The sequence below is a fragment of the Engraulis encrasicolus genome, chromosome 23 (assembly GCF_034702125.1).
Source record: "Engraulis encrasicolus isolate BLACKSEA-1 chromosome 23, IST_EnEncr_1.0, whole genome shotgun sequence".
Lineage (NCBI taxonomy): Eukaryota > Metazoa > Chordata > Actinopteri > Clupeiformes > Engraulidae > Engraulis > Engraulis encrasicolus.
The window spans coordinates 10402793-10426794 of NC_085879.1; the positions used below are offsets into that span (position 1 = coordinate 10402793).

General features: G+C 42.6%; 2 protein-coding genes across 2 annotated transcripts in view; one reads left to right on the forward strand and one right to left on the reverse strand.

Annotated features, from left to right (window-relative positions):
* Positions 1-12577, reverse strand: part of srpx2 (sushi-repeat containing protein X-linked 2) — an 18894-nt gene extending 6317 nt beyond the window's left edge. Inside the window, exons 1-7 of the mRNA XM_063190478.1 lie at positions 12194-12577; positions 7817-7894; positions 6981-7172; positions 5867-6043; positions 3509-3632; positions 2705-2826; positions 1468-1647 (exon numbers count right to left, since the gene is read on the reverse strand). Of these exons, the coding sequence (XP_063046548.1) occupies positions 1468-1647; positions 2705-2826; positions 3509-3632; positions 5867-6043; positions 6981-7172; positions 7817-7894; positions 12194-12266 (946 nt within the window). The 5' untranslated portion in view covers positions 12267-12577. The remainder of the gene's footprint in view (positions 1-1467; positions 1648-2704; positions 2827-3508; positions 3633-5866; positions 6044-6980; positions 7173-7816; positions 7895-12193) is intronic.
* A 1037-nt stretch (positions 12578-13614) lies between these two features.
* tspan7 (tetraspanin 7) lies at positions 13615-23508 on the forward strand. The gene is made up of 8 exons (XM_063190694.1): positions 13615-13838; positions 15126-15314; positions 16080-16154; positions 17543-17638; positions 19221-19376; positions 20068-20151; positions 20787-20896; positions 22066-23508. The coding sequence occupies exons 1-7, from the start codon at positions 13752-13754 to the stop codon at positions 20853-20855; spliced, it is 756 nt and encodes a 251-aa protein (XP_063046764.1). The 5' UTR covers positions 13615-13751; the 3' UTR covers positions 20856-20896; positions 22066-23508.
* Positions 23509-24002: the final 494 nt, after the last annotated feature.

Genomic DNA, 24002 nt, shown 5'->3' on the forward strand with positions numbered 1-24002 from the left:
GAGCTGTACGTATCCAGCCATGTATTAGTTATGGGTATACAGCTAGCTAGCTAACACCGAACATGCCATGTTGACAACAATCATAAATATAACCATTTAACAAGCCCCAAATTGCTCGACATTTCGCTGATTGATCAAGGAGGGCCATGTGGTTGAAAACGAGGCATTTTTGAACTGTATAAGTGAAAACACGATTTATTAGGAAACTTGTTTGTGGCTGTGGTCATCACACGCATTCACTGCTACGACGGCTGGAAGTTGCCGCTTCACCTACAAAGAGGCCCTCGCTAGTGGCTAGCTAACCTGTCGTCAATAACAGAGCTAGGTATCCAGCCTTGTATTATATGCCTGCCCCAAATTCTAATAAGATCCATGTCATTAAAAACGAGACATTTGGGAGCTTTGAAAGTCTGTAAGTCGCTTACTAAATAGATGGGAATGACACCTAGTCTACCGAGCTAGCGGCTAGCCAACGTATCCAGCCATGTATTAGTTATGGGTATACAGCTAGCTAGCTAACACCGAACATGCCATGTTGACAACAATCATAAATATAACCATTTAACAAGCCCCAAATTGCTCGACATTTCACTGATTGATCAAGGAGGGCCATGTGGTTGAAAACGATGCATTTTTGAACTGTATAAGTGAAAACACGATTTATTAGGAAACTTGTTTGTGGCTGTGGTCATCACACGCATTCACTGCTACGACGGCTCGAAGTTGCCGCTTCACCTACAAAGGGGCGTGTCGCGTGTACGTTGTGAAAGACAGCTGTGACGTTACACAGAAGTGTGTGGGGATTGGTTGTTCCACCATCCTATTGCGTGACGTTGAGTGCTGAAGCAACCGTTTATCCCGCCCACACTGCCGCCCAGCCCTCCTAGACCCTGGTACAGCTTTTTGCTGTACGGGTCTGGCTGCGCTAGGCTAACCATTCTGTATTCCTTACACAGTGTGTGTCGGTGTCCAATGAATGGACATGCTGTATCCATTTCTCTGGGTTTTTATCTCAGATGTTTTGTAAAGGGTTTGACTATGTACATTGAAAGCTTTTGTGATACATTTGACGATGAAAACCTGAGAAAATGTTCACATTGCCATTTTAGACTGCCCTATATCTCCTCTACCCAAAGATCAACAGTGTGGTGTATTGCAAATACTAGTATTGTCTCTGCCCAGATGAGGGAGCTATTACATATCGCATTTCAAAACTCTGTTTTTAAAAAACATCCACATTTGTTTACACGTAAACAGATAAAAAATATCGGTATTTAAAAAATATCTGCATCTATGAGTAACCAGCACCAAACTGTGTCGGCACTTTCTCATTCCGAACTCAGGATGTCTGCCTCTTTGAGGCAACCAGGAGCAGGCGATTTACTCTAGAGTCTGTCAATCAACCAATCAGCCAATCAGCCAATCAGCCAATCAGAGACATGGGGGGGGGGGCAATCAGTTACTCACACAGACATGTGGGGGGCTCATCGGACCAGCTGCGGTCAGAGCGACAGACGCGAATGGCGAGGCCACTGAGCTCGTAGCCGCTGTCGCAGTGGTACTCGCACGTGGCACCGTAGTTGCTCCTGTCCGACGAGCACGTCAGGTAACCATGGAGAGGAGGCTTAAGAGCAGGGCACTTCCTGACTGGAGAGAGAGAGAGAGAGAGAGAGAGAGAGAGAGAGAGAGAGAGAGAGACAGAGAGACAGAGAGACAGAGACAGAGAGAGAGTGATAGGCATGATGAAAAGCAAGATGGGGAGAGCAGTGTGTGTGTGTGTGTGTGTGTGTGTGTGAGTGTGAGTGTGAGTGTGAGTGTGAGTGTGTGTGTGTGTGTGTGGTGTGAGAGAGAGAGAGAGAGAGAGAGAGAGAGAGAGAGAGAGAGAGAGAGAGAGAGAGAGAGAGAGAGAGAGAGAGAGAGAGAGAGAGGGAGAACCCAAGTGGAGTTAATATTTAATTTTCTTAAAAGGGCAACACGCTGACTGGATCCGACAACCAGAGTCAAGTGGATTCTGTTTAATGCATCTGTTTAACACATACAGTTCTGTGCAAGAATCAGACTAAGTCTACAGAACAGACTTGGATATCCAAGTTTCAGGATGTTTCACACTGTGTTGCGTATTCTTACTATCTATACCAGTTCTACCGGTAATTTGTTGATCTAGCTCTCTGGCAAGTTGTGCTCTCATTGTGTTCAGCATAATCTGCCTTTTTTCATTTTGTTTGTGATGGATGCCTATTTCAGGACAGCACATTTTAAACACACACATCGCTATGAGTCTCAAAACAGAGAACCTCAAGGTCACTAGGGCTTTGTGTGGAGTAGCATTGTTTTGGGCACGATCACCACTTTGGTTACCATAACAACAACACATATCTAAATTACACACCGTGAGGGCATCTAAGCTCCAGTTTCAGGTTACCCACTCCGCGCCTTTGAGGGCGAGAGATAATAAGAGGCAGAGCCTTCTTCACACACACTCTCATCTCCTTGTGTATTTACATAAAACCCAGCCGTGCATGAATCGTGAATCATTATCACCAGCGTGTGTAAACAGAAGGGTGGTGTGGCTGTGTTTCCACCTTAACAGGAGAAAGAAATAACCACATATAAAAAATATCCTTTTGGAACAGGCCCTTGTTGGCCTACATCTCCTATCAAGTCAGTTACCTATCTGGAAACCTTTCTTCCCTGTTTTCCTTACCCTCCACTTGGACCGTGAACTTGCAGGCAGCCCTGTTGCGCGCCTGATCGTACACGCGATAGCGAATGATGTGGATCCCTTCTTCAAAAGTGGATCCAGACACGGGCCCCACACGCATCAGACTGTGGGACGAACAGACAGACGGGAGAGACCAAGAGGCATCTTGAGATAGGAGTAAGATAGGGGCAAGCTTCAGGGGCAAGTTTCGGGAAACACACTGAAAATGTACAGACACCTGAGGTGTTATCTGGCACAGGACAAAAATAAAGTCCACATATCAAGGCGAGAAGAATATCCTCACTACTCTGCTGAGTTGCATGTGTGAGGTTCCTCATAAACTTGGCACAAGTGAGTTAAATTGCTTATTTAGCAAATGCTCTTAGGTACAATACAAGGACAGATGCTCAGGAGCAAGCCTTGCTTAAGAGCACTTCAGCCCCAGCTGTCAGACACAAGTTGGGATAAAACATAGGGAGCATATTTTAAATGCACGCATCTCAAAACCTGAGGATGACTAGAGACAAATAAGCAGTGATAGGCAAAATGGATTCATTAGCTACAATCCAGTGCCACATATTCTGAATGACCTTGTTTTTCATGTCCAATTAACCTAGGTGATCATTCAACCAGCCAATCACCTGGTTTAATTAGACAGCTAACAAACAAGTCTATTGGAATATGTGGAACTAGATTGTAACTAATACATCCATTATGCCCACCATTGCGAATAAATGCAATGTTTTAACATCTGTCCTGCATTTCTGGCCCAGCCTCGAGGATAATGAAGAAACAAATCAAGCATACTCAAGCGTTTTTCCAGAGGTGTCTGTGGTGTAGGGCCTGTTCCAGTAGACCCGAGCTGTCAGCTCCCCAGGATCCGCCACCTTCACCTTGGATTCAGGACACCTGATTTTGGGGGGTTCATGGTCTGGAACATAGTACAGTAGAGTAGAGAACCATTGTTAGACCAAACAACAATTAAGACAAACATGTCTTATGGTGTCTTTTTGTGTGTCACAGACATGCAGTATTACACTGTGGTCTCCAAACAAAGGCCCGCAGGCCAAATACGCCCCGGGCATGGCAATCATTTGGCCCACCATGATGTCAGAACAAATGAAAGCACAAATGTGTGGGATTTTTGACCACTGAAACCTCAATGGGTCGTCTCTCCAAAGCATTCACAATTAACAGTCTCATAAAAGACCTTTATAAGAAGCAAAAAGCGAAAATCTGTTCTCTGTCCAGACGTCTATCCGCTAGTTGTTTCTCATTGGGTTGGGGAGCTGGTTTGGCCCACAGCTTAACTTGCTCTTCATAATTTGGCCCTTGGCCAAAAATAATTGGAGACCACTGCTGTACACACTTAATCCTAATCCCAACCCTGATTTTGGTGGTTCATGGTGTGGAGCACAGTGCAGTAAAATAGAGGTCCATTACTAGTTCCAAAGGAAAATTAAGATTAACACTTTTAACAATTTTTTTATGTATTTACATGTATCATCATGTAATAGTATGTGTTTACACTGTACATAATGTACCTCATCCTAAATCTATGGTACAGTGCAAGCTGATACATCCTGTTACTCACTTAGAAACTGGGTCTAATGAATGCCACAGGGACAAAAAAAAATGAAATGTAACCAAATTAAGGAATGGAAGACAAACTCGAGATGTGTTGTCAGAGTACTCAGGTGCAGATCTTAAAGTCTTCTTCAGTTGTGCTACAAGACGGAAGCGGAAATGTCTTTTTTAAAAAGTAGTCCTTCAAACTATACATCAGCAACTTGCTTTGGCAAACTTTCATAGTGCGGCTGTAGGAACACAAAAATGAAGTGACATTGTGTTACATGTCCATGATCCATTGATGCAGTTCGGAAAATTATTTCAAGGTTAAACAGAACACATAGTGTTGATTGGGGACTCCAAAACAGACAAGATTTTATCAGGTGCATTAACACCAGCAGAAGCCTTTCATGAACATCAGAACAACCAGGACCCAGTATGACATATCCTTCACTCAACATCACCCATAGCAGGTCTTTCTCGTCACCAAAGACAAACAGCAGAACTAGTAGTGTAGAATCAGAAACACATGAAGTAGTGGTGTCCTATTAGGGAAGACACCGTTGGGAGAACCAAAGTAGGGCAAAAGGATTTAAGTTGTGCTGATCTGCTACAAGTTAATGGACCACTGAAACGGTCTGGGAAGATGTGTGGGGAAAGCACTTGGGTTCCTTGTACTGGTCGTTTAAACAAGACATTGAGGCTATCTGTGTGGTGGAGTGGGTCTAAGTGCTGTTCCCTGACCTTTTAGAGGACTGTAGCACCGGCCACAGTGTTTACTTTTCCTTGGATATGATCCAAATCATTAACGCTACACAAAACAATGCACAAGTCAACATTTCCACCAGATACTGTAAATCCTGTTATGTCGTCATGAGGAGAGGAAGTCTCACAAAAAGGTTTGTGTTGGCTTCAATGTTGAGGTTTACTGTACATGTACTGTATATGTAGCACTCAAAATGCATGATTCTCTGGGAGGGAAAGATCCAACACCTTGTTTGCAGATTGTTGACATTGTTAATAACGATGAAAGAAGTACTGAAGGAGAACTCTTTCTTGCCACAATTTAGAGCAGAGCCAGTGCCATTAAACTTTGTTTGGGAGCAGAGAACAGTGTTGCAGACCTTTATCATTTCCTTTCAAAATTTAGAGCTGACTCATTAAATGTTCATTCATCATGGCATTTGTTAGTGCTGTAAATTAATCTAGCATATTCTGCTACATTACATGACCTTTTCCACTTAACCAATATCCTTTCTATTCACACCACTACAATACTACAACATGATAATGCCATGATAATTAAATGTTGAGCAGATCAATAATTTTCCCTCAGGATGAGGCAGGATGTTCCTTTTCTTTTTTTTCCTCTTTCATTCACTTTGTTAGTATTGTCTCTCCATCTCCAATGACACTCTTCACCTTCTCAAACACATATCCAATGGCACTCTTTACTTGGCGATATCATATAGCGCACCATGTCAAACAGCCACAACGACACATTTCAGTTGGAATATCATAGCACATCATGCCAAACCAGTTCTACTGCAGGAAAGTAAATCTCTCAGCAAGTGCAACAGTCGCAGTTCCAGTTACCTGCGCATATGGGATCACCACCAGTCCAGGACCCGTCGTCCTGGCAGACGCGTGCGTGGTCTCCCTCCAGCCGGTAGCCGGGGTTGCAATAGTATTCACACCTGGAGTCCACCATGACACTGTCAGAGCAGTGGAACGTGCCGTACTGGATCACTGGCAACACGTGGCAGCGGATCTCTGAGGTGGAAGTCAACATCGACATGAGTAAGTGAATAATTATAGAGTTTTTTTATATTTGGTTTGGTTAACTATACTATTACATTTTATAGTTTAATTTTGGGACATTTCTTGCCTGAACAAAAAAAGGACAGTTTTGAGGGGGGACAGAAAAGCAAGAGAGACAGGGGAGTATTGGAAAATGACCCTAGGCCAGAGAAGAACCCGGCAGTGAAACAGTCAGCGCCATAGCCATTTAAGCCAGGGCCGAGGCCTGGGTTGCTGTTATGATAGCGGTGAAAAGAGTTAAGGTGTAAGCAACTTGTCTTCTCTCTGTTTGAAAAGCTCTTTATTTATAAAAACGCTGCATGTTCATTTCTCTGTCTCCTTAACTGCATGACATTTAGTTTCTAAACACAGGATATTCACCATGGCTGTACAAATTTGAATGTCAGCTTACACAGTAATAATACAGCACAGTTCCAGTCAAGACACTTGTCAACACACAGTAAGAGTAGCCTACACTAGCTGAGGCAAGGTGGTGCTGTGGCGCAGCGTCAAGCTTGTATGAAATTCCGAATTGAATGAATTTCAATTCAAAGTAATGCCATAATACGAACACTAGGTGGTGTCATTACCTTGAATTTCTTTGAATTTAACCTACACCATACATTGAAAGTACGTAGAACACCACCACCTAGTGTTCGTATTATGGCATTACTTTGAATTGAAATTCTTTCAATTTGGAATTTCGTACAAGCCTGCACAGTGCGCTAAGACGCCGTGCCATATGTGGATGACCCAGGTTCGAATCTGGCCTGGGTCATTTCCCAAAGCTATATCTCTCCCTCTCTCTCCTACTTACTTCCTGTTATGTCTTCACTGTCCTGTCTATATTAAAGGCACCCCCCCCCAAAAAAAAAAACATTTGAAAACACTAGTCGAGATTAAGACATACTGCGACAGTATCCGGTCCCTGACCAGCGGCGGTTGTCCATGCAGTGCACGGAGTAGCGTCCCACCAGCTTGTGTCCGCGGTCGCAGGAGAGCTCACAGCGTGTGCCCAGAGAGCCGTAGTGGTTGCGGCTGCGAGGGGACGAGCAGGACACGTCTCCATTTGGCAGCCTCAACCTGTGGCACCAGTGGGGATCTGTCAAACAACACAAACAGAATATCGTTATTATCCAGCAGAAAACTCAGAGATCCACTATTTTTGTGTTATATATTAGCTCTTTCTTCATAAATCAGTACTACTGGTCAGTCTCCATGAGTGTATAATAAATTATTTAATAATCAAAGTTAATGTTGAAATGCTTTTTAAAAAAAGATATTTATAAATTAAAAAGTAAAAAAAAGAAAAGTGGAGATACAAGATTTCTGCTGGACAGCGATGATATACAGTACAACACACAACACAGGAACACAGGAACACACACAACAGAGCTGTGGTAGGCCAAAAAAGGAGGGAAATACAGGTATGTACTGTGTTGTTTCCATACCAAGCTATCAAAGAAGTTGAAAAAAGTCTTAAAGTGTTGCTTTATGTAACAAAAGTGGATTATAGCAGAGTAGCAATAATGGATCATACGTTTGTGTGTGGTACGTGTGTGTGTGTGTGTGTGTGTGTGTGTGGGTGGGGGGGGGGGGGGGTGGTGGGGGTGTGTGTAATGGATCATACGTTTTGAGGTGTGTGTGTGTGTGTGTGTGTGTGTGTGTGTGTGTGTGTGTGTGTGTGTGTGTGTGTGTGTGTGTGTGTGTGTGTGTGTGTGTGTGTGTGTGTGTGTGTGTACTTACTGTTGTAGTCCAGCTGTGGAGTGTAATACACCTCCTCTTCCTCATGCACCACCTCATTGTACGGGTCATATGACGTCACTGCATAACACAACACCACAAACTCATAACAGTGGTCACAGAGTAACACAAACACTGTGTAACACACAAGTCATAACCAATTTTGGAGAGTATGGTCACCTTCTTGAAATAAAATGTAAATTATGGCTTTAACAGCACATGACACGGATGTGCAGCAGTAATAGACAGACAACAGACAGTAGACATAGCCTACCACATCAAAATAAATAGGTGATATAAGATTGGGTTGGGTTATAACATAACACTTAATGCAACGTGACCTACAGCACCCGTACCCTGAAAATGATATGATTGATAGACTGAACCCAAAACCCAACTCAAGTTTATTGTGCTGTTTCCTATGAGCAACAGTGTACATTACACAAAGTACCTCTAATTGACTACCTGCATTACTTGTAACTATAGGTCAGCTGATTTTGCTGTCAGGTAATTGGCAGCTTGTATGGGAAAGCGCAGCTGAAACCAACACTGTTTACGGCCCTTGAGAACGTCTTATCCAGCCCCTGACATAATTTTCATGTGTCAGTTTCACATGAAATATGATATGTTGTGTAAAGAAATCTTATAAATTACATTTGCAATACAATTACATTATATTTTCAGGGGACCTAGTGAAGATGGGGTTTGTTGTAAAGGTGGCTGCCTTCAATATAGGCCTAGGAGGAAATCCTGGTTGGTGTTCATAGTACGGCCATTGGAGGACTTAATAATATAAGTGACCCTTGAATGAAAACTCTTTACAGCGATGACTGACTTTTTTGTAAGGAGTTGTTGAATTGTTTCTCAGAGAGAGAGAGAGAGAGAGCTCTCAAGAGAGAAAGAGACACAGACAGAGAGACAGACACCTGACAGACAGACAGACAGACAGACAGACAGACAGACAGACAGACAGACAGACAGACAGACAGACAGACAGACAGAGACAGAAAAAAAGACAGAGACAGAGACAGGGAGAGAAAAAAAGAGTGAAAGAAAGAGAGGATTCCTCAAAGTTCCTAAAAAAATAAACAATGGGTTAGTTACGCAATCTCAAGAACACATCTGAACAGGAAAGTCAGTACTGGCAAATGGTAATACAAATGACAGACCACAGACCAACCAAATGTAGGTCAGAAAAGCGTCTCAGAGAAGTTACAAATTGTTCCAGACCATTCTTTGGCAGCCTGTGTTAAACACCACCACCCAAACACCCACCCACCCAGGTTAAAAAAGTGTAGGCTTGATGGATGGAAAAACTATGCACACCTGGTTTTGTGATTTGGCGAGGCCAGGGAAGCATGGGAAACAGGCAGCCTTTTTTCTGCTTGCTCATGGATTGAGGACTTGGACATTCTATACAGTTCCAAACAGGAAGGAACCAACCACTACACTACCAGCATAGAGAAAGGCTAAATTTCTTGCTTGATGAATTGTCCATCGTAATTAACAGTCAAATTGAATTTCAATTCACTCTGATTGTGCAATTTATAATACAAACACGCACACACACACACACACACGTGTGCGCACACACACACACACACACACACACACACACACACACACACACACACACACACACACACACACACACACACACACACACACACACACACACACACACACACACACACACACACACTGTATGCTTAATGTACATCCATCCCCTTTCCGTGATGTTGGATGGCTAATTCTTTCCACTTTCTTGTGTGATCCTGTTACATTCTACAGCTAGGGTTTTTTTTTGCCAGCGGCATTCTCGCCTCCACTTGTGAGTGAGTCTGGTCATGTCAGGAGTTTCCACCATTATGTGGTGAGTGAGTTGTACGCGTGGAGCGATGGAGGAAAAGGCAGTGTCAGCAACAATATGCATTCTGTAATATGATCCAACTGTTTACAGAGGGGATATGCTTGACAGGCAAAAAAAGTTCTTTAGAGGAAATCAGAGCCAAAAATTATAAAACACAAAACATTAATTCCTTCTTCAGTAAATCACTGCCAAGTCAATACATTATTTCTCGTAAATCGTAACTGTCTTCCCTTATCCCAGTTCAATTTGTCAAGAAAAGATACTGTACTATTCTCAGTCCACCACAACCCATTATTGTAGTGGCTTCAGTCCCCCCACTGCAATGTTGCGCAGCACTCTTCTTCTTGAACTGATTAGTCACATCTGCCAAGCCAAACACACAAAGTATTCAGAGGGAATGGTCCTCAGGGCAGTGGAACAGAACTGTACTCATACTGACAATACAAGACAAGCTATTGAGCCATAAATCTGAATTTAAACGCCACAACACCCACATTGGGATGAGTGTTGATGACAAATGAATGTGACCACCAGGCACAGCTACCAGGAGTATCATTCTGCATCATTAAAAATCGTCTCACCATAAACCATTTAAAAAATCATAGACATTTAACATTGACTTCAGCTACTACACACCGCAGTAATCAGAAGCATTATAAGCACCTATCCACAAACTGCAATTTATAATTTAGCAGGCACCTATCCACAAACTGCAATTTATAATTTAGCAGGCATATAAGGGAACTTTACAATGATGTTTAAGTGTTCTCAGCTATGCAGCCAATGGCAATGGAAAATGTGCTCAACTAGTCTGAACAGACTGAATGACTGTAGAATGACTATGTATGACAAACCCTTGCTTCAATACACTGACTGACTGACTACCCTCAGACGAACTTCTTGCCAGTTTTCCATGTTCCTTCTTCAGCTGTCATAGGTAACTGAACTGGAGGGGCTGTAAATGTGGGGTATGTCATAGGGGCTGGTCAACCAGCACTGAGCAGGCTGTAAAATACCCAGACTATGACACAGTTTGTTTCAGACCAGGAATAGTACCAGGCTGTTCATTGGCTGCAGGCGGGCTTGCTTACCTGGAAAGCATGTGTAGGGCAACCCCTTGCCAAATGAACACCATCAGAAGTGGTGAGAGACATACAAGAACACATTCAACCTTCCACTACAGAGCAGTGTAAACATTGAGTATCTAATCGCAATATATAAGTACTTCAGGAATAATGGCAATTATTTAATATTAGCCTATTTATGGTATTTTCCCCAAGATAATCTTTAAAAGAACTATGACACTGGTATGCACTTTCTCTAAGGAACATGGGGGAGGGACACTACTCAACTGCACACATAAACACATGGGGGTTATTCATTAGATCAGTAATATGAATTACACATTATGTCTGGGTTAACGTTGACCACACTTGTGGCCAACCGAGCCTGGTTGCTTAACGCAACAAGCTAATTATTTGAGGTGCCAACTTTACCGCAGGGTGACTTTGAGCACTAGGCAATTTGCTTGTGATGAAGAGTTCAAATTTGACTCCCCAGTAATTACAGGAGTGAGGAGAGATGAGACAACAGACTGGAGGGGTCTTTCAAAGGACAACACCCTCTCCATTAAACCCAGTGCAATTGGTGTGTGTGTTTTTTTTTCTTGGCAGCTAATTGAAAAGCAAAGACGCATGACTGTTTCAGCTCAGCTCAGGCATACACACACCCTGACATAACATGCCCCATCACAGAGAAACTTGTTCTTGGCTCATACACGTTAGTTGTCTTCCAAGATTGCTTGACAATGGTTCCGCTCTAAGTTTTGAATGGGCACCTTTAATGCATTCCTTCATCTTTCTCTGGAACCAAAACCACAACTAAGAGGGCTACATGTACAAATCGAAACGCACAACTTCAGTGCGAAGTAAATGCCTACTGTCTCAAACACTGCATGTAACTTATAATGGAAAAATGCACAAGATTAACTTATTATTGGTCGGGATGTCATGGCCAATGTGTTATCCATTGACTGCCATCCACGTGGAATATCTAAAGAAGATGAAGTCCACCCATGCTTACTGCATATTGCAATAACAATACAGCTGCTTCTAATATTATAATAACTGACTGCCTTACTGGATATTATAAAAGCTGACTGCCATACACGTGGAATACCCAGGATAGAAAAGCCTGCATGCTCCTAGCAATAATAATCTTTCTCTTATTGCTGAAGCACAGCTGCTTCTAATATGGGCCATCATCACTGTGGTGATGGAGGCATGCGTCCCCGTCCTATGGAATGCCGCTACATTGGGAAGGATAGGTTGAAGACTGATAGGTTATCGGCAAATCCATTACGCACGTTATTACGCACGAGATAACGAACTATTTGCCTACTGTTGTAACGCCGTTATAACAAATTCTTGGAAAGTTCTTGGAAAGTTTGGAATGGGGGTTCTCAAGAGACAGTTAACTGACGATAGAGATGACATTTGTTAGAATCTTACCTTCTGTGTTAGTTCCATGAATCCAGCAGACGAAGTGTGCCTCGAAAAACAAAATGATTAACAGCTTTTCCATTCTTAAAAAGTGTGAATGTTCAGACAACTGTCTCTCGGTGTAGCTTGAATTCCGAGGTTCAGGGGGAGGACTTCAAAGAAGCAGACGCTCCGCTATATAGTTGCCTGTGAGTTTCTCATCAAAGTCTGCTTGAAATATCCAAAAACGCACTTCTGGCACCCGTTAGTGAAATACAAATGAGGTGTGGATGGTATTATCAATGCGCAGAATGTGTACTCTGGCTGAATACCTAAACCAGGGAAGGCAAACGACTCAGTGCCTCTTTTCTCCGTCTTCTCAGATCAACTTCGGAGGCTACCACTAGGGCAAGTGATGGCGCGCGTCGGCACCCACATAATTTAGGCTAACATCCCGACTGTGGTGACTTTCGGAGATGTTCATATCGTTTGTTTATTTGGTTGATGTATTGTTTGTTTGTCTCAAGTGTCACAAAGTGTCAAAAGACTTTGACTCCAATGACATCAGGTTTAAGAGACTCCGATGGTACCAAACTTGGTAAAGATGCAGCCCAGTGAGTAGGACAGGTTTTACTATTTAAAACGTGACGCATTAATGTAATCTTCGTGTGTACTATTTCAGGGTTAATGGGAAATTGTGAAACGCACTAATGTATTGCAGATTATAACAGAGAGAGTATATGTTTGCATGGGTATGTTATCATCACTGCATTCAGTAAAACCAACCAATTATCAGGGGGCGACTAATGAATTTGATGGGTGAGGAACAGAAACAGTCGCAACGGTCTGGGGGATGAAGTTGGGGAGCACTTTTGATGGACTCTCCCATAAGGAGGGTTTTTGTTTTTGTAAGATGCTTTTGCAGACTCTTTCAAATATTCAAAGAGCTCTTCCAATGCGCAATGGAAGACATGCGACTATTCAAAGGTGCAGGAAGAGGTTATGCTACTTTTATTGTATTTTATTGTAGGCCTACTGTTGGATTTGTTTACGGCCCAAGGGAATCATCTTTTTTAATGTCAGTGGATATCTGTTTTCTTTTTTAGTATGACTTCATTGAAATGTCTGTTCTGAAATAGTAATCAGTGTGTTTTTTTTATTTACCTTTTTTTAAATAGGTCAAAGTACATGGCACTTAATCAGGTCTCTAAAAATGAACACCAGCCAACCAGACAAATGCTGGTGAAAATTCAGTTTGGCCGGTAAATCAAAAACTGGCCACTTTGACAGTAGTTGGTAGTAGTGTAAGTGTGGCTAATACGACTATCATTTAGTACCCAAATTGGCTAGTGATGGGGGGGGGAGTTATTTCATAGCCCTGCACTTAATTATTTGGTGGGATACCAAGAATTAATTCCAGGTTTATACCTTTTCACCGGAAACCCGATCCTCAATGGTGACGACATTTCCCTTCTCTTGGAAGCGTCGGCAGAGAGAAAAAAGTTTTCCATCTGAAAGGCACTCGCAAGGTTTCTTCTTAACGTAGCTTGTTATTTCTGCCTGTGCGTGAAAATAGTCAAAAGACAGGATGTCTCCACCCTCTAGAAGGTTGCAAACCAAGCCGGTTATAACATGTCTGAAGACCTTTCTTATTTCCTACAGTCTCATATTTTGGGTAAGTACAACCGCTTCAATAACAATCAGTGATGACTTGGAGGAGAAAACAATGGGCTAAAGTTTTCGGCTTTGCTAGTGTGCGCAGTCAGCTGTTGAAGGAGCAAATTGAATCAGTTTAGCCAGTTACGGAGCCGATTTATGGCGTGCTTTCAGCGATTTAGGTCAAGATTGGCTTTCTTTTTCTTCAACCTACTTGTTGGTCTTCTTCAAGCCTCCCCCACCCGCTTGAATAAAGCGTTAGCTCGTCAGCGAGAGAAAGAATACCGCAGATGTCCTGGCTTGCCTGTTCAGCACAGCTGTTAAAGCCACTCTTGAGACGCGTTTCATGAGTGGCATCTGACATTCTTTTTGTGTCTTCGGTTGCTCAATTTTACCATTATTGATCACTGACTCTATATAGCCCACATTTTGTTTCTGCATCTCTATTGAAAAACATACAGAATTGTTGACAAGATTTTCTGCAAGGAAAAATGTAGCGATTGGGGTGCACGATAATAACAAAGTAGCCGAAGTTGTAGCCATCCCTCGCTCTCTTGCAACGTTTGTATCCGTTTTTTGAACGTGGCTGTGGGGGGTTCGAAGTTCAGCAGCGAGGCACGTTTTTATCCCTGGCATTTATTGTCCCGGTTGTTTCTTTATCAGCCAAACCAGATGGCCTGATGGCGTACGCTACTAATGACATCCTGAACTAGGGTTGCCAACTGTCAATGAAAAAAATACGGGACACTTCATCGTGCCGGAGGTCTGAGGATCATCCCCCAGAAAATTTAGCATTTCTTAGATGTAATTTCCTGCATTTTAACGTCCCGTGTCCCGTTTCAGTTCAATACGGAACCCGTACTTTTATCTCTAAATACAGGACGATTCCGTATTTCAAGGGACGGTTGGCAACCCTATCCTGAACGGACATGCGCCTGAAAACGGCAGCCGCAGGAGTTCAAACAAATCAAACGCTATATGGAAGTAGACGAAAGCCAGAGTTAAAGTTTATTGCCTACCATGCATGCTATAATAAACCATGTCATGTAGACACCACGTCAAAACACTGAAGCCATGCATGGGCTAGCTCCCAGAGCCCTAACTTGAAGTATTCAGCCAACTCCAGATAACTGAATGGCAAGGGCAGCCAAGGGACAGACCATATCAAGCCAACTTGTGTTGGCCAGACAACTTCAAACATAAATCGTTAAATGATTGTACTTTTAACCCATGCAACCTATTGCAGTTAAGTCTCAATAAAATTGAAAAGTCATATGCCATCTCTCTCTCTCTCTCTCTCTCTCAGTTCACAGGGGTGATCCTGCTGGCGGTGGGCGTATGGGGCAAGGTGAGCCTGGAGGACTATCTGCGGCTGAGCTCGGAGAACAGCACCAATGCACCATATGTCCTCATTGGGACCGGAGCCATCATCGTCATCTTTGGCCTGTTCGGCTGTTTCGCCACATGCCGAGGCAGCCCATGGATGCTCAAACTGGTCAGAGGCCCTCACTGAATCACCTCAGAACCCACAGTGTCTTGTCTTTTAACTGATTCTTTACACGTTTGTTGCTAGTACTATAGGATTGTAAATGTCTGTGTGACGGAGGTCATCTTGCACCTGTTCACCCCCCTCGGGGATCGAACGTGCGACCTCGTCAACTACAACAGTTCGGCAATGGGAGACACAGTATGATACCGCTGGGCCAAGAGACTAGTCTCTCGGCCCAACGGCACGAGACTGTATGAAGCTATCGGAGGGAGGTTTACCAACGTTCCACGCCAACTCTGTGCTAGTTAGCCTCCGTTACACTCTCCCCCTTAAACCTCACTCCCATCCGGGTCACGGCACCACTGTGACGGAGGTCATCTTGCACCTGTTCACCCCCCTCGGGGATCGAACGTGCGACCTCGTCAACTACAACGGTTCGGCAATGGGAGACACAGTATGATACCGCTGGGCCAAGAGACTAGTCTCTCGGCCCAACGGCACGAGACTGTATGAAGCTATCGGAGGGAGGTTTACCAACGTTCCACGCCAACTCTGTGCTAGTTAGCCTCCGTTACATCTGCCAAGTCCATTTTCTAACAGATGTTCTAATATGATATTCATGGACAGTATATAGGTCAAGTAATTGTCATTAACTGCATTGCCTCAGAACAAACTCTCTCTTTCTCTCTCTCTCTCTTTCTCTCTCTCTCTCTCTCTCTCTCTCTCTGTCTCTCTCTCTCTCTCAATAATGTATTGTTCTCATTTCCCCAGTATGCTATGTTCCTGACGTTGGTGTTCCTTGCCGAGCTGGTGGCAGGCATCTCCGGCTTCATCTTCAGACATGAGGTAATATAACCTTCAGCCACATGTGGTTATGTCTGTCAAAGTTGTCCAGTAATCAAGGTGACAGACCATTCTTAGTATATAATGTTAGAGTGTGGTTTGCACACTAGGTATGAGCTCAAAAAATTGCAATGGCAAGGACTAGATTGACTCAGGAAGATCCACTGGTGGATAGAAATGCTGCTTGTTATATAATAAAGGATATATTTTTTGGAGCTTATACAGATCACTCGGCTCACAAGATTCTCATTGAGTGCACGTTACATCAAAGATTTTCAATCTGTATTCAAACGGAATTTTGTTATTCATTATTCTGTTTTAAACAAGAGTTTGCATGACTTGTCAGCAAACCAAATACTGGCAAAATTCTGTTTAGAGTATGGATTCCAGGGAAGTGCTCTGTGAAGGCCTTATGTGCCACAAGGAACAAAGTGGATGGGTAACATTCCAGGGTATTGGTTGAATTTGTTGGGTATTGTTGTCTGTCTCTGGGTTGTGGGTCGATCTGATGTTGAAGCATTTGTGCAGTTGGGCCAATGAATGTGCTTGTTTTGTTTGTGCTGTGGTTCAGATGTAATGTACAGCTGCATGCAGGGCCGGATTAATGCACAGGCTAGATATGGATGCAGCCCAGTGGCCCCCCACCTGTCAGGGGGGGACTTGACTGGCCAAAAGTGAAAAATTGCAGAATTGTGACAGGATGCAATATTGAAAAATTCATCTGTCATGTTGAGTACAGTTGGTAGACATTATATCCCTAATTCCTAGCACGTAATTATAAGTAAATTTGTCGTGGATTTTGCTTTCTGGGGGGCCCCACATCAATTTGTAGCCTAGGGGCCCCAGGCCATCTTAATCCGGCCCTGGCTGCATGTGTTGAACAATTATTTTGTAATATATAGAGTATATGTAGTAATCCCAGCATGTAACTCATCCAGGTCATTTTAATCAGTTAGTCACGGGGTTTGGACTAAGAGGTCCTCTCACCAGAGATAAACAGTACCTTCCCATTCCCACATCAGAATTATAACCTGAAGAAGTCTGTTGAAACAGATGAAATGCCTCCAGGCTGCAAAAAGTCAATTTGCCTACAGCTAAACTCCTTTGACCATGATGTTATCACTGTCATGTCCAGTTAAGAGCTTCACCCATCTACTCCAGAGACGACTGATGAGGAGGAGACGGTTCATAATCAATCAATATCGATAGCATATACAGTTCTCAGCTGCATGTCTATGAGCTCCCATGCCCCCTTTAGAGTTTAGTAGGGGTTCAGAATGAGTAGAGTTCAATGGGGACATTTTTCAGTTGGTTTCAGAGACCGGATTGATCCCACTTTGTACAAATCATATCAACTGTCATTTTAAACTTCTTTCTGTATTCCCTTTCAGATCAAGGGAGTGCTACAGGATATCTATGTTAACGCCCTTGACACCTACAACCAGACAGACTCCCAGAGCATGGCTGTGGACAAAATTCAGGAAAAAGTAGGTGACCTGTATGCGATGCAAACCATGTTACTTGCACTCTGTTTTTCTTATATCGGTGTATTTCTTATGTCATTTAAGCAAAATTGGAGCTCAACATTTATTTATGGGATTAACAATTTAAAGCCCTGTGTCTCTGAATCCTGAGCACACAGCTGTAAGTCCTGTACAAGTCCTGTAAGTCTGAAATGGCTTACAGCATCTGTACTGTATGGCCTAAATAAGCTCTGATTTATGTTTTGTGAGCATATGGTGACTCCACATACCAAGGAGAAAAGAATCCCAAACTGCCTACACTCTGCAGTTCAGTTACAGTACTTGGCTATTTGGCTTTTTCTTGTTCATTTTTTTTAGATATTTTTGGGCTTTTCTTGACTTAATTGGCTAGGACAGTTTGAGAGGAGACAGGAAAGCAATACGAGGGAGAGACGAGGAGGGTCAGGAAATTCCAGGCCGTATTCGAACCCGGGTCTCCGGCTTAACAGTATGATGCCTTAGCCGTTTGAGCCACGGCCATGGTCGGTATTTGGCTTTTCAATGGAACTGTAAAATCTCTCTGAATAGTGTTTTTTATTCTGTATATTATTCTGTATATTAAGTTGTCGTCATCATGTTCCTGTGCTCTGCTTGGCCTTCAGCATCATGTTCCGGTCATGCACAGTCATTCCACCTACTTCTTTGAGCATTTTTAGTGGTTTATTGCCGGATTGCGTGTATTCAAGCAGAATGATAAAATGGGGAAAAAAAATGCATTTCAAAATGGTTGACTGCAATAGTATGTCTTTCAGTATTTCATGTTTTGCTTACATTTACTTGCCGCAGTTCAAACACACTGGTAGACCAGTGAAAACCCATGAGAGCAGACAACATAGTTTAATTTCATTTCATAGCTACAGCTAACTGGGCTGGCTTAGTTGGGAAAACGCCCACCTAAACCACCGCTGTTACATTTGGCAAAGAAGCACCAAGCCATGATGGAGAGGATGACGCACATTTCAGTCAATTAAATATGCCTATATATACCCAGCCAAAGACTACTGTGGGATGTCGCATTGACGGATATTTATTCTCCAGTCACTTCTATTGGATCATTTTTCAATTCAGATCTGATCAAATCAGAGTTGGTCAATAAGCGTATAGCATTACACTCCTCAGAGCTCATTAATAAAGACGTAACTGGATACCTACTAGATATCCTAATGCAATCCTTTATTTTAAGAAATGTTAATGGCACCTGCAAATGCACAGGTATACTGTTATCCTTCAAGCCTCAAGAAGCATGAAGAATAAAGGAGAGTAACTTTTATTAATCCCAACAGAAATGCACAAACACTCAAAAATACTATTAATTGCTTGACCTATTAAACATGTAGGACAGACAAACAATCCTGTGTCTCTATACTAATCCTGATAAACCTCTATACTAAGTCTATTAAGGATCTCTTAGTATTGATCATATATTAAATCTCTCTCTCTCTCTCTCTCTCTCTCTGTCTCTCTCTCTCTCTCTCTCTCTCTCTCTCTCTCTCTCTCTCTCTCTCTCTCTCTCTCTCTCTCTCTCTCTCTCTCTCTCTCTCTCCAGCTGCACTGCTGTGGGCTGACGAACTACACTGACTGGAAGACCAGGCCCTACTTTGAGAAGAACGGCATCCCCAAGAGCTGCTGCAAGGAGACCACAGGCTGCACAACAGAGAACCTGAAGGACCTGCAGAAAGCAGCAGATGTGGTCTTCCCTGAGGTGGGCATCTCACCAGTGGCCATCCTACAATGACTTGTGTCAATGGCAATGTGACCTGGCAATGTTCAACTCCCGCGCCCCCACTGGTGCCTCACCCCTGATTAAACATGCCATCCCCCCCAAAAGCATAATGGTAGAAACATTAACTGATAAAAATGGTAGTACCATACTATTGCAATGTTGAGGTAATGGAATGGATTTGTCTGAGTTGACGTTTTGCGATGGTGTAACCCCCTCTGATAGTCCGGTTTCCACATCTCTAGTACTGCCCCTGCATGTTACTTTGCTTTGTTTTGTGTCGACCAATATCAAAATGGCCGCTTGTTTCAAATATTATAACTTTGAATGCAACTGTGTCCCATTGATCCACTAACATTGACTTCTTGATTGCTGCTGGCACTGAATGAGGTCTAGTGCAGCAGCAGCATCTAACCCCTAAGCAACTTTCATAGATTTCTTTGAACATTAGAGGAAATGCAATGTGCTGTAATTCATCCTCTGGCATTATTTTAAACACACATGAAAAATACTGATTTAATCTGCCACAATTGCCTCCCTGCGGCTTTCTAGAAGAACCACGTCTGAACCTCTGAACAGAGATGTGAGAGTTCAAACCCAAGTTTTCTTACTTGACGTAATTGGTTGACATAATGGTGACAGATGTGTTTTCTTTACTCGTTTGTGTTTTTAGGGTTGTTTCTTAAAAGTGACCAAAGTAATGGAGTCCAACCTCGGCATCATCGCTGGAATATCTTTTGGCATCGCGTTCTTCCAGGTTTGTAAAACAAGAAAAGTCTGGTTGTTGTTTTTACAGATAGCCAAGGCTGTTAAACTAGCACTCACAACCTTCCTGTGACCCATGAAGTGGTGTCTTATCTGCAACACTGTGATGATGGGTAATAAATGCAGGAATGGGTTTGTGTTCATGTGCATAACTGTGGCTCTAAAATGACAAGGCATCACTGCCCTTTGGCTTAATACTGCGATATTGTTTTATCCGAGAATAAAGCAAGCTCTCAACAGGACGTTTATTACATTTTTAATGATAATTTTTTGGGGGGTTGTTTTCTGACATTGGCCTACAATCAATATTGAACAAATCTAGTGTCCCGAAACATTTGTGAGATGATCGCAAATGTCAAGATAAGCTTGAGGGCTTACACTGTGGCTTAAGTATTGAGGGTTTGAGCACTGAAGTTGAGCACTTATTGTTACCCCTGCCAAGGAGGTTATGTGATCCTCTGAGTTGTGTGTGTGTTAGTTCGCTTGTATGTTTACGGTGCGTGTGTTTCTGTCCACCATAGGGTGGAGGAGTGCTCTCTGAGCATTTTTCTAGTTGAACATTCTTTACTTTGTTTATCTTTTTATGTCATTTTCATGTTTTTATGACATTTTTAAATGTCATTTCAGCTCATTGGAATCTTCCTGGCCTGCTGCCTCTCCCGGTACATCACCAATAACCAGTACGAGATGGTTTAGCAGTTCCCCTTCTCGGCTATACCGTAACTTTAGTGCTGCTGGTAAGACTTTTCACAAGTTGTTTTTTATGTATTTTCCCTCCATCTCCAGCTCATTTGTTTGCTCACTAAAATATGTCACACCTGTGACTTAGGCCCTCTGCACATCGGCTCCGACAGCACTGCGCAGAACTTTCGCTTCTGACACAATTCCGACCCCCGCACACAATTTCACCACAGCAGAGCATGGATAGTCAATGGGTGGCTCAGACAAAATAGAACTCGTCCCTAATCACCGATGTCCGCGGATGAAAAGAAAGAAAAAACAAGCTTGTATGAATTCTAGACATCTTGTTGACAAGGCAGACATTGTACTATCAGATTTACCGTTAACCACATCAAAGAAGGAGGTCATCTGATAACCTGAATATACTCAATGACCAGGTTATTCCATCAATGGATTTTTTTGTCTTTCCTGATGGTGCTGGCATGTTCCAAGATGAATATGCCATGATTAATTAGGCTGAAATTGTGAAAGCGGTTCAGGGAGTATGAGACATAATTTTCACACATGGATTGGCTACCACAGAGTCTATACTAGTGTTTCTCAACGGGGTCTCTACAGCACCCCAGCAGACATTAGGGAGCCCTCAGAGGGCATCGAGGCGGTGGCAGCTGAGAGGGGGGCGGTCAGTTGCAAATGGTGGGCATTAGTCTATTTTATGTTTTAATACAAAGGTGGGGCGTTGGCAGGATTATGATGAGGCCAAGGGAGCGTTTGTAGACTTGTGATGATGTCAATGGGGCGATTGCATGCTTATGATTTGGTCAAGGGAGCGTTTAAAAAAAAAGTTGAGAAGCACTGGCCTAGAGCCTATGCCCATCGTGGGTCTTTGGGATGTGTGGGAGAAGACTCAGGACAGCGGTCAGACTCTAACATTTGTCATCAATGAAAGATCTTGGGGACAAATGAATGCAATACTGAATGTAAATAAATCTTGTGACATTACAGAAGCTTATCGAAACAATTCCACAGCTGATGCATGCTATGATTAAACTTCAAGGTGGTCCAGCAAAATATTAGCGTGTGACCTGTTTTGGTGGCAAATTTTATTTTTATTCATGGACAAGCAGTGTATTGTATTATATTTGAGCTGCTGTTGTACTCCTCTGGGGAGTACAAGAATGACTGATTGGTCTAACCCTCTTTGTCCATCTCTACTTCTCTCTAGGATCCACTGTCCACAGAAGATGGATGCTTGTTCAACACAGGAGCCCGTAGTCTTTTAAGTTTTTAATATATGAATATACTGTATGTACACATTCACAACTTAGTTGTTCATTTCCTTTTTTAGACAATACTCCAGCTGCTTTTTTTTTAAAGATGAAAAGTTCTCAGTGCCATCCAGTTAGAATGGTTTGTGTCGAATATGAAAAAAAGATGAGGGATGTTTGTGTAATTGTCTCTGATTGATGTGCCGATGTTTTTTCAATCTGTGAGTGGATTGTCTTGGGTGGGTGTTCTAAGAAAATGCTTAAGTGATAAACCTAACTGGGTTAACCTACAGAAGGTGGAATACCTGCTAATAGATAACCTGCAGATGTCGTTCAGTGTCATTCAGGCTTCTTTAGTTGATATACCACTGTATCTAGGCTAACTTAACATGGTTTACTACTGAAACACCTTGAACACCCCCTTGGTTGCTCAGTAGTATATGGAACTGGAGGGAAAAAGAAAACGACATTTGAGTTGAACGATGTATGACTGTAATCTCCAATAGGAGTGGACTTACCCCATCTCTGCTCTCCGCTCTCTACACATTAGCGAGTAGAATCCCTTGCCTAAAGGGAATGCTGACTTTAGAATTTAAAACGCCAGATGGCCCACTTTTTTGTTTCTGTATTCACAGCATCTCCGTTAAAATGCAGCATGGCTTTAAGTACCTAGAGTTTACATTGGATATATAGAAAAATATGTAGATTTGTTGTTTTTTTGTTTGTTTGTGTGTCCATGGACAAAAAGACATTACTTTATAACAAGCAAATTTATTGTAGCTTTAAATAATGTGAAATGTTGAAAAGTGCTGATGTAGAATCTGACGGAAGGGAAGAAGAGCTGCTTATGGGGTCTCCAAAGAGAGTGCGATATAAGCTGAGGAGTGGTGCACCTTGGGAGTATTCCAAGAAGCTGGTTGGGTACTAGCCCAGGTTAAGTTAACCTTGAGGTTGTGGTAAATAGTCTAATAGAAGAGCCTGGGTCCTCGTTTTCTTAGCTAAATGACTTCTTCATGCTATCTATTATGAGGTTTACCACTACCTGGTTGACGTCAGAATCAGCTTCTTGGTATAGGCCTACCTTTTAGGAGTAGGGGTTCAGTGTACCAAGAGTTCTTTCACACATAAATCACACGTTTCACTCAATGAGTAGGCTTTTGTCATTAATTTTGGAAAAGAAAACAAGTTTGGTATGTTTCTTGGGTGTGTTTATGAGTATTTGTCTCTACATTTCCTTGTGAAGTATATTCATACTGAATAGATGTAATCTTCTTTGAATCTGTTGTCTTGTCATTCCCAGTTAAGCTGTTGTAATTCATTTCAGTATTATTATTTGTTCAGGTGTGGAAACGGCATGGCATTACTTGAGAAAAAAATTAAATACTTATTTTTCTCTGAAATCTGTTTCATCTGTCTGTGTTTGTGAATTAACCATTGGGCCCTGCTCAAAACCTAGGACAGTGCCCTTCCAAGTGTATCAGCCTAATTAGTCACACCCAGTGATTGGATACTCTTTATTAGTCACACCCAGTGATTGGATATTCTGTACAGTTCACCAAACAGTATCCAATGACTGGGCGTGACTAATTAGGCTGATACACTTGGAAGGACACTGTCCTAGGTTTTGAGAAAGGCCCAATGTCTGCTCAGTTAGTAATTGTATGGTCAGTGTGAATTTCAACTCTACTTCCTTTGTTTCTGTGACAGAAAAGGCACACTTATATAAAATATACGGAAGGGGGCAGCAGAGATTCACTGATCAAATGCGGCATGCGCACTATGCATAGCCCTAGTCCATGCAAAGTAAGTTAAGGAGACTATGGTCTGTTCGTTAAGTGATCTCAAAACATTATATGGTGGTTTTGAATGTATTAGTCTTTTTCTACCCTTAAAG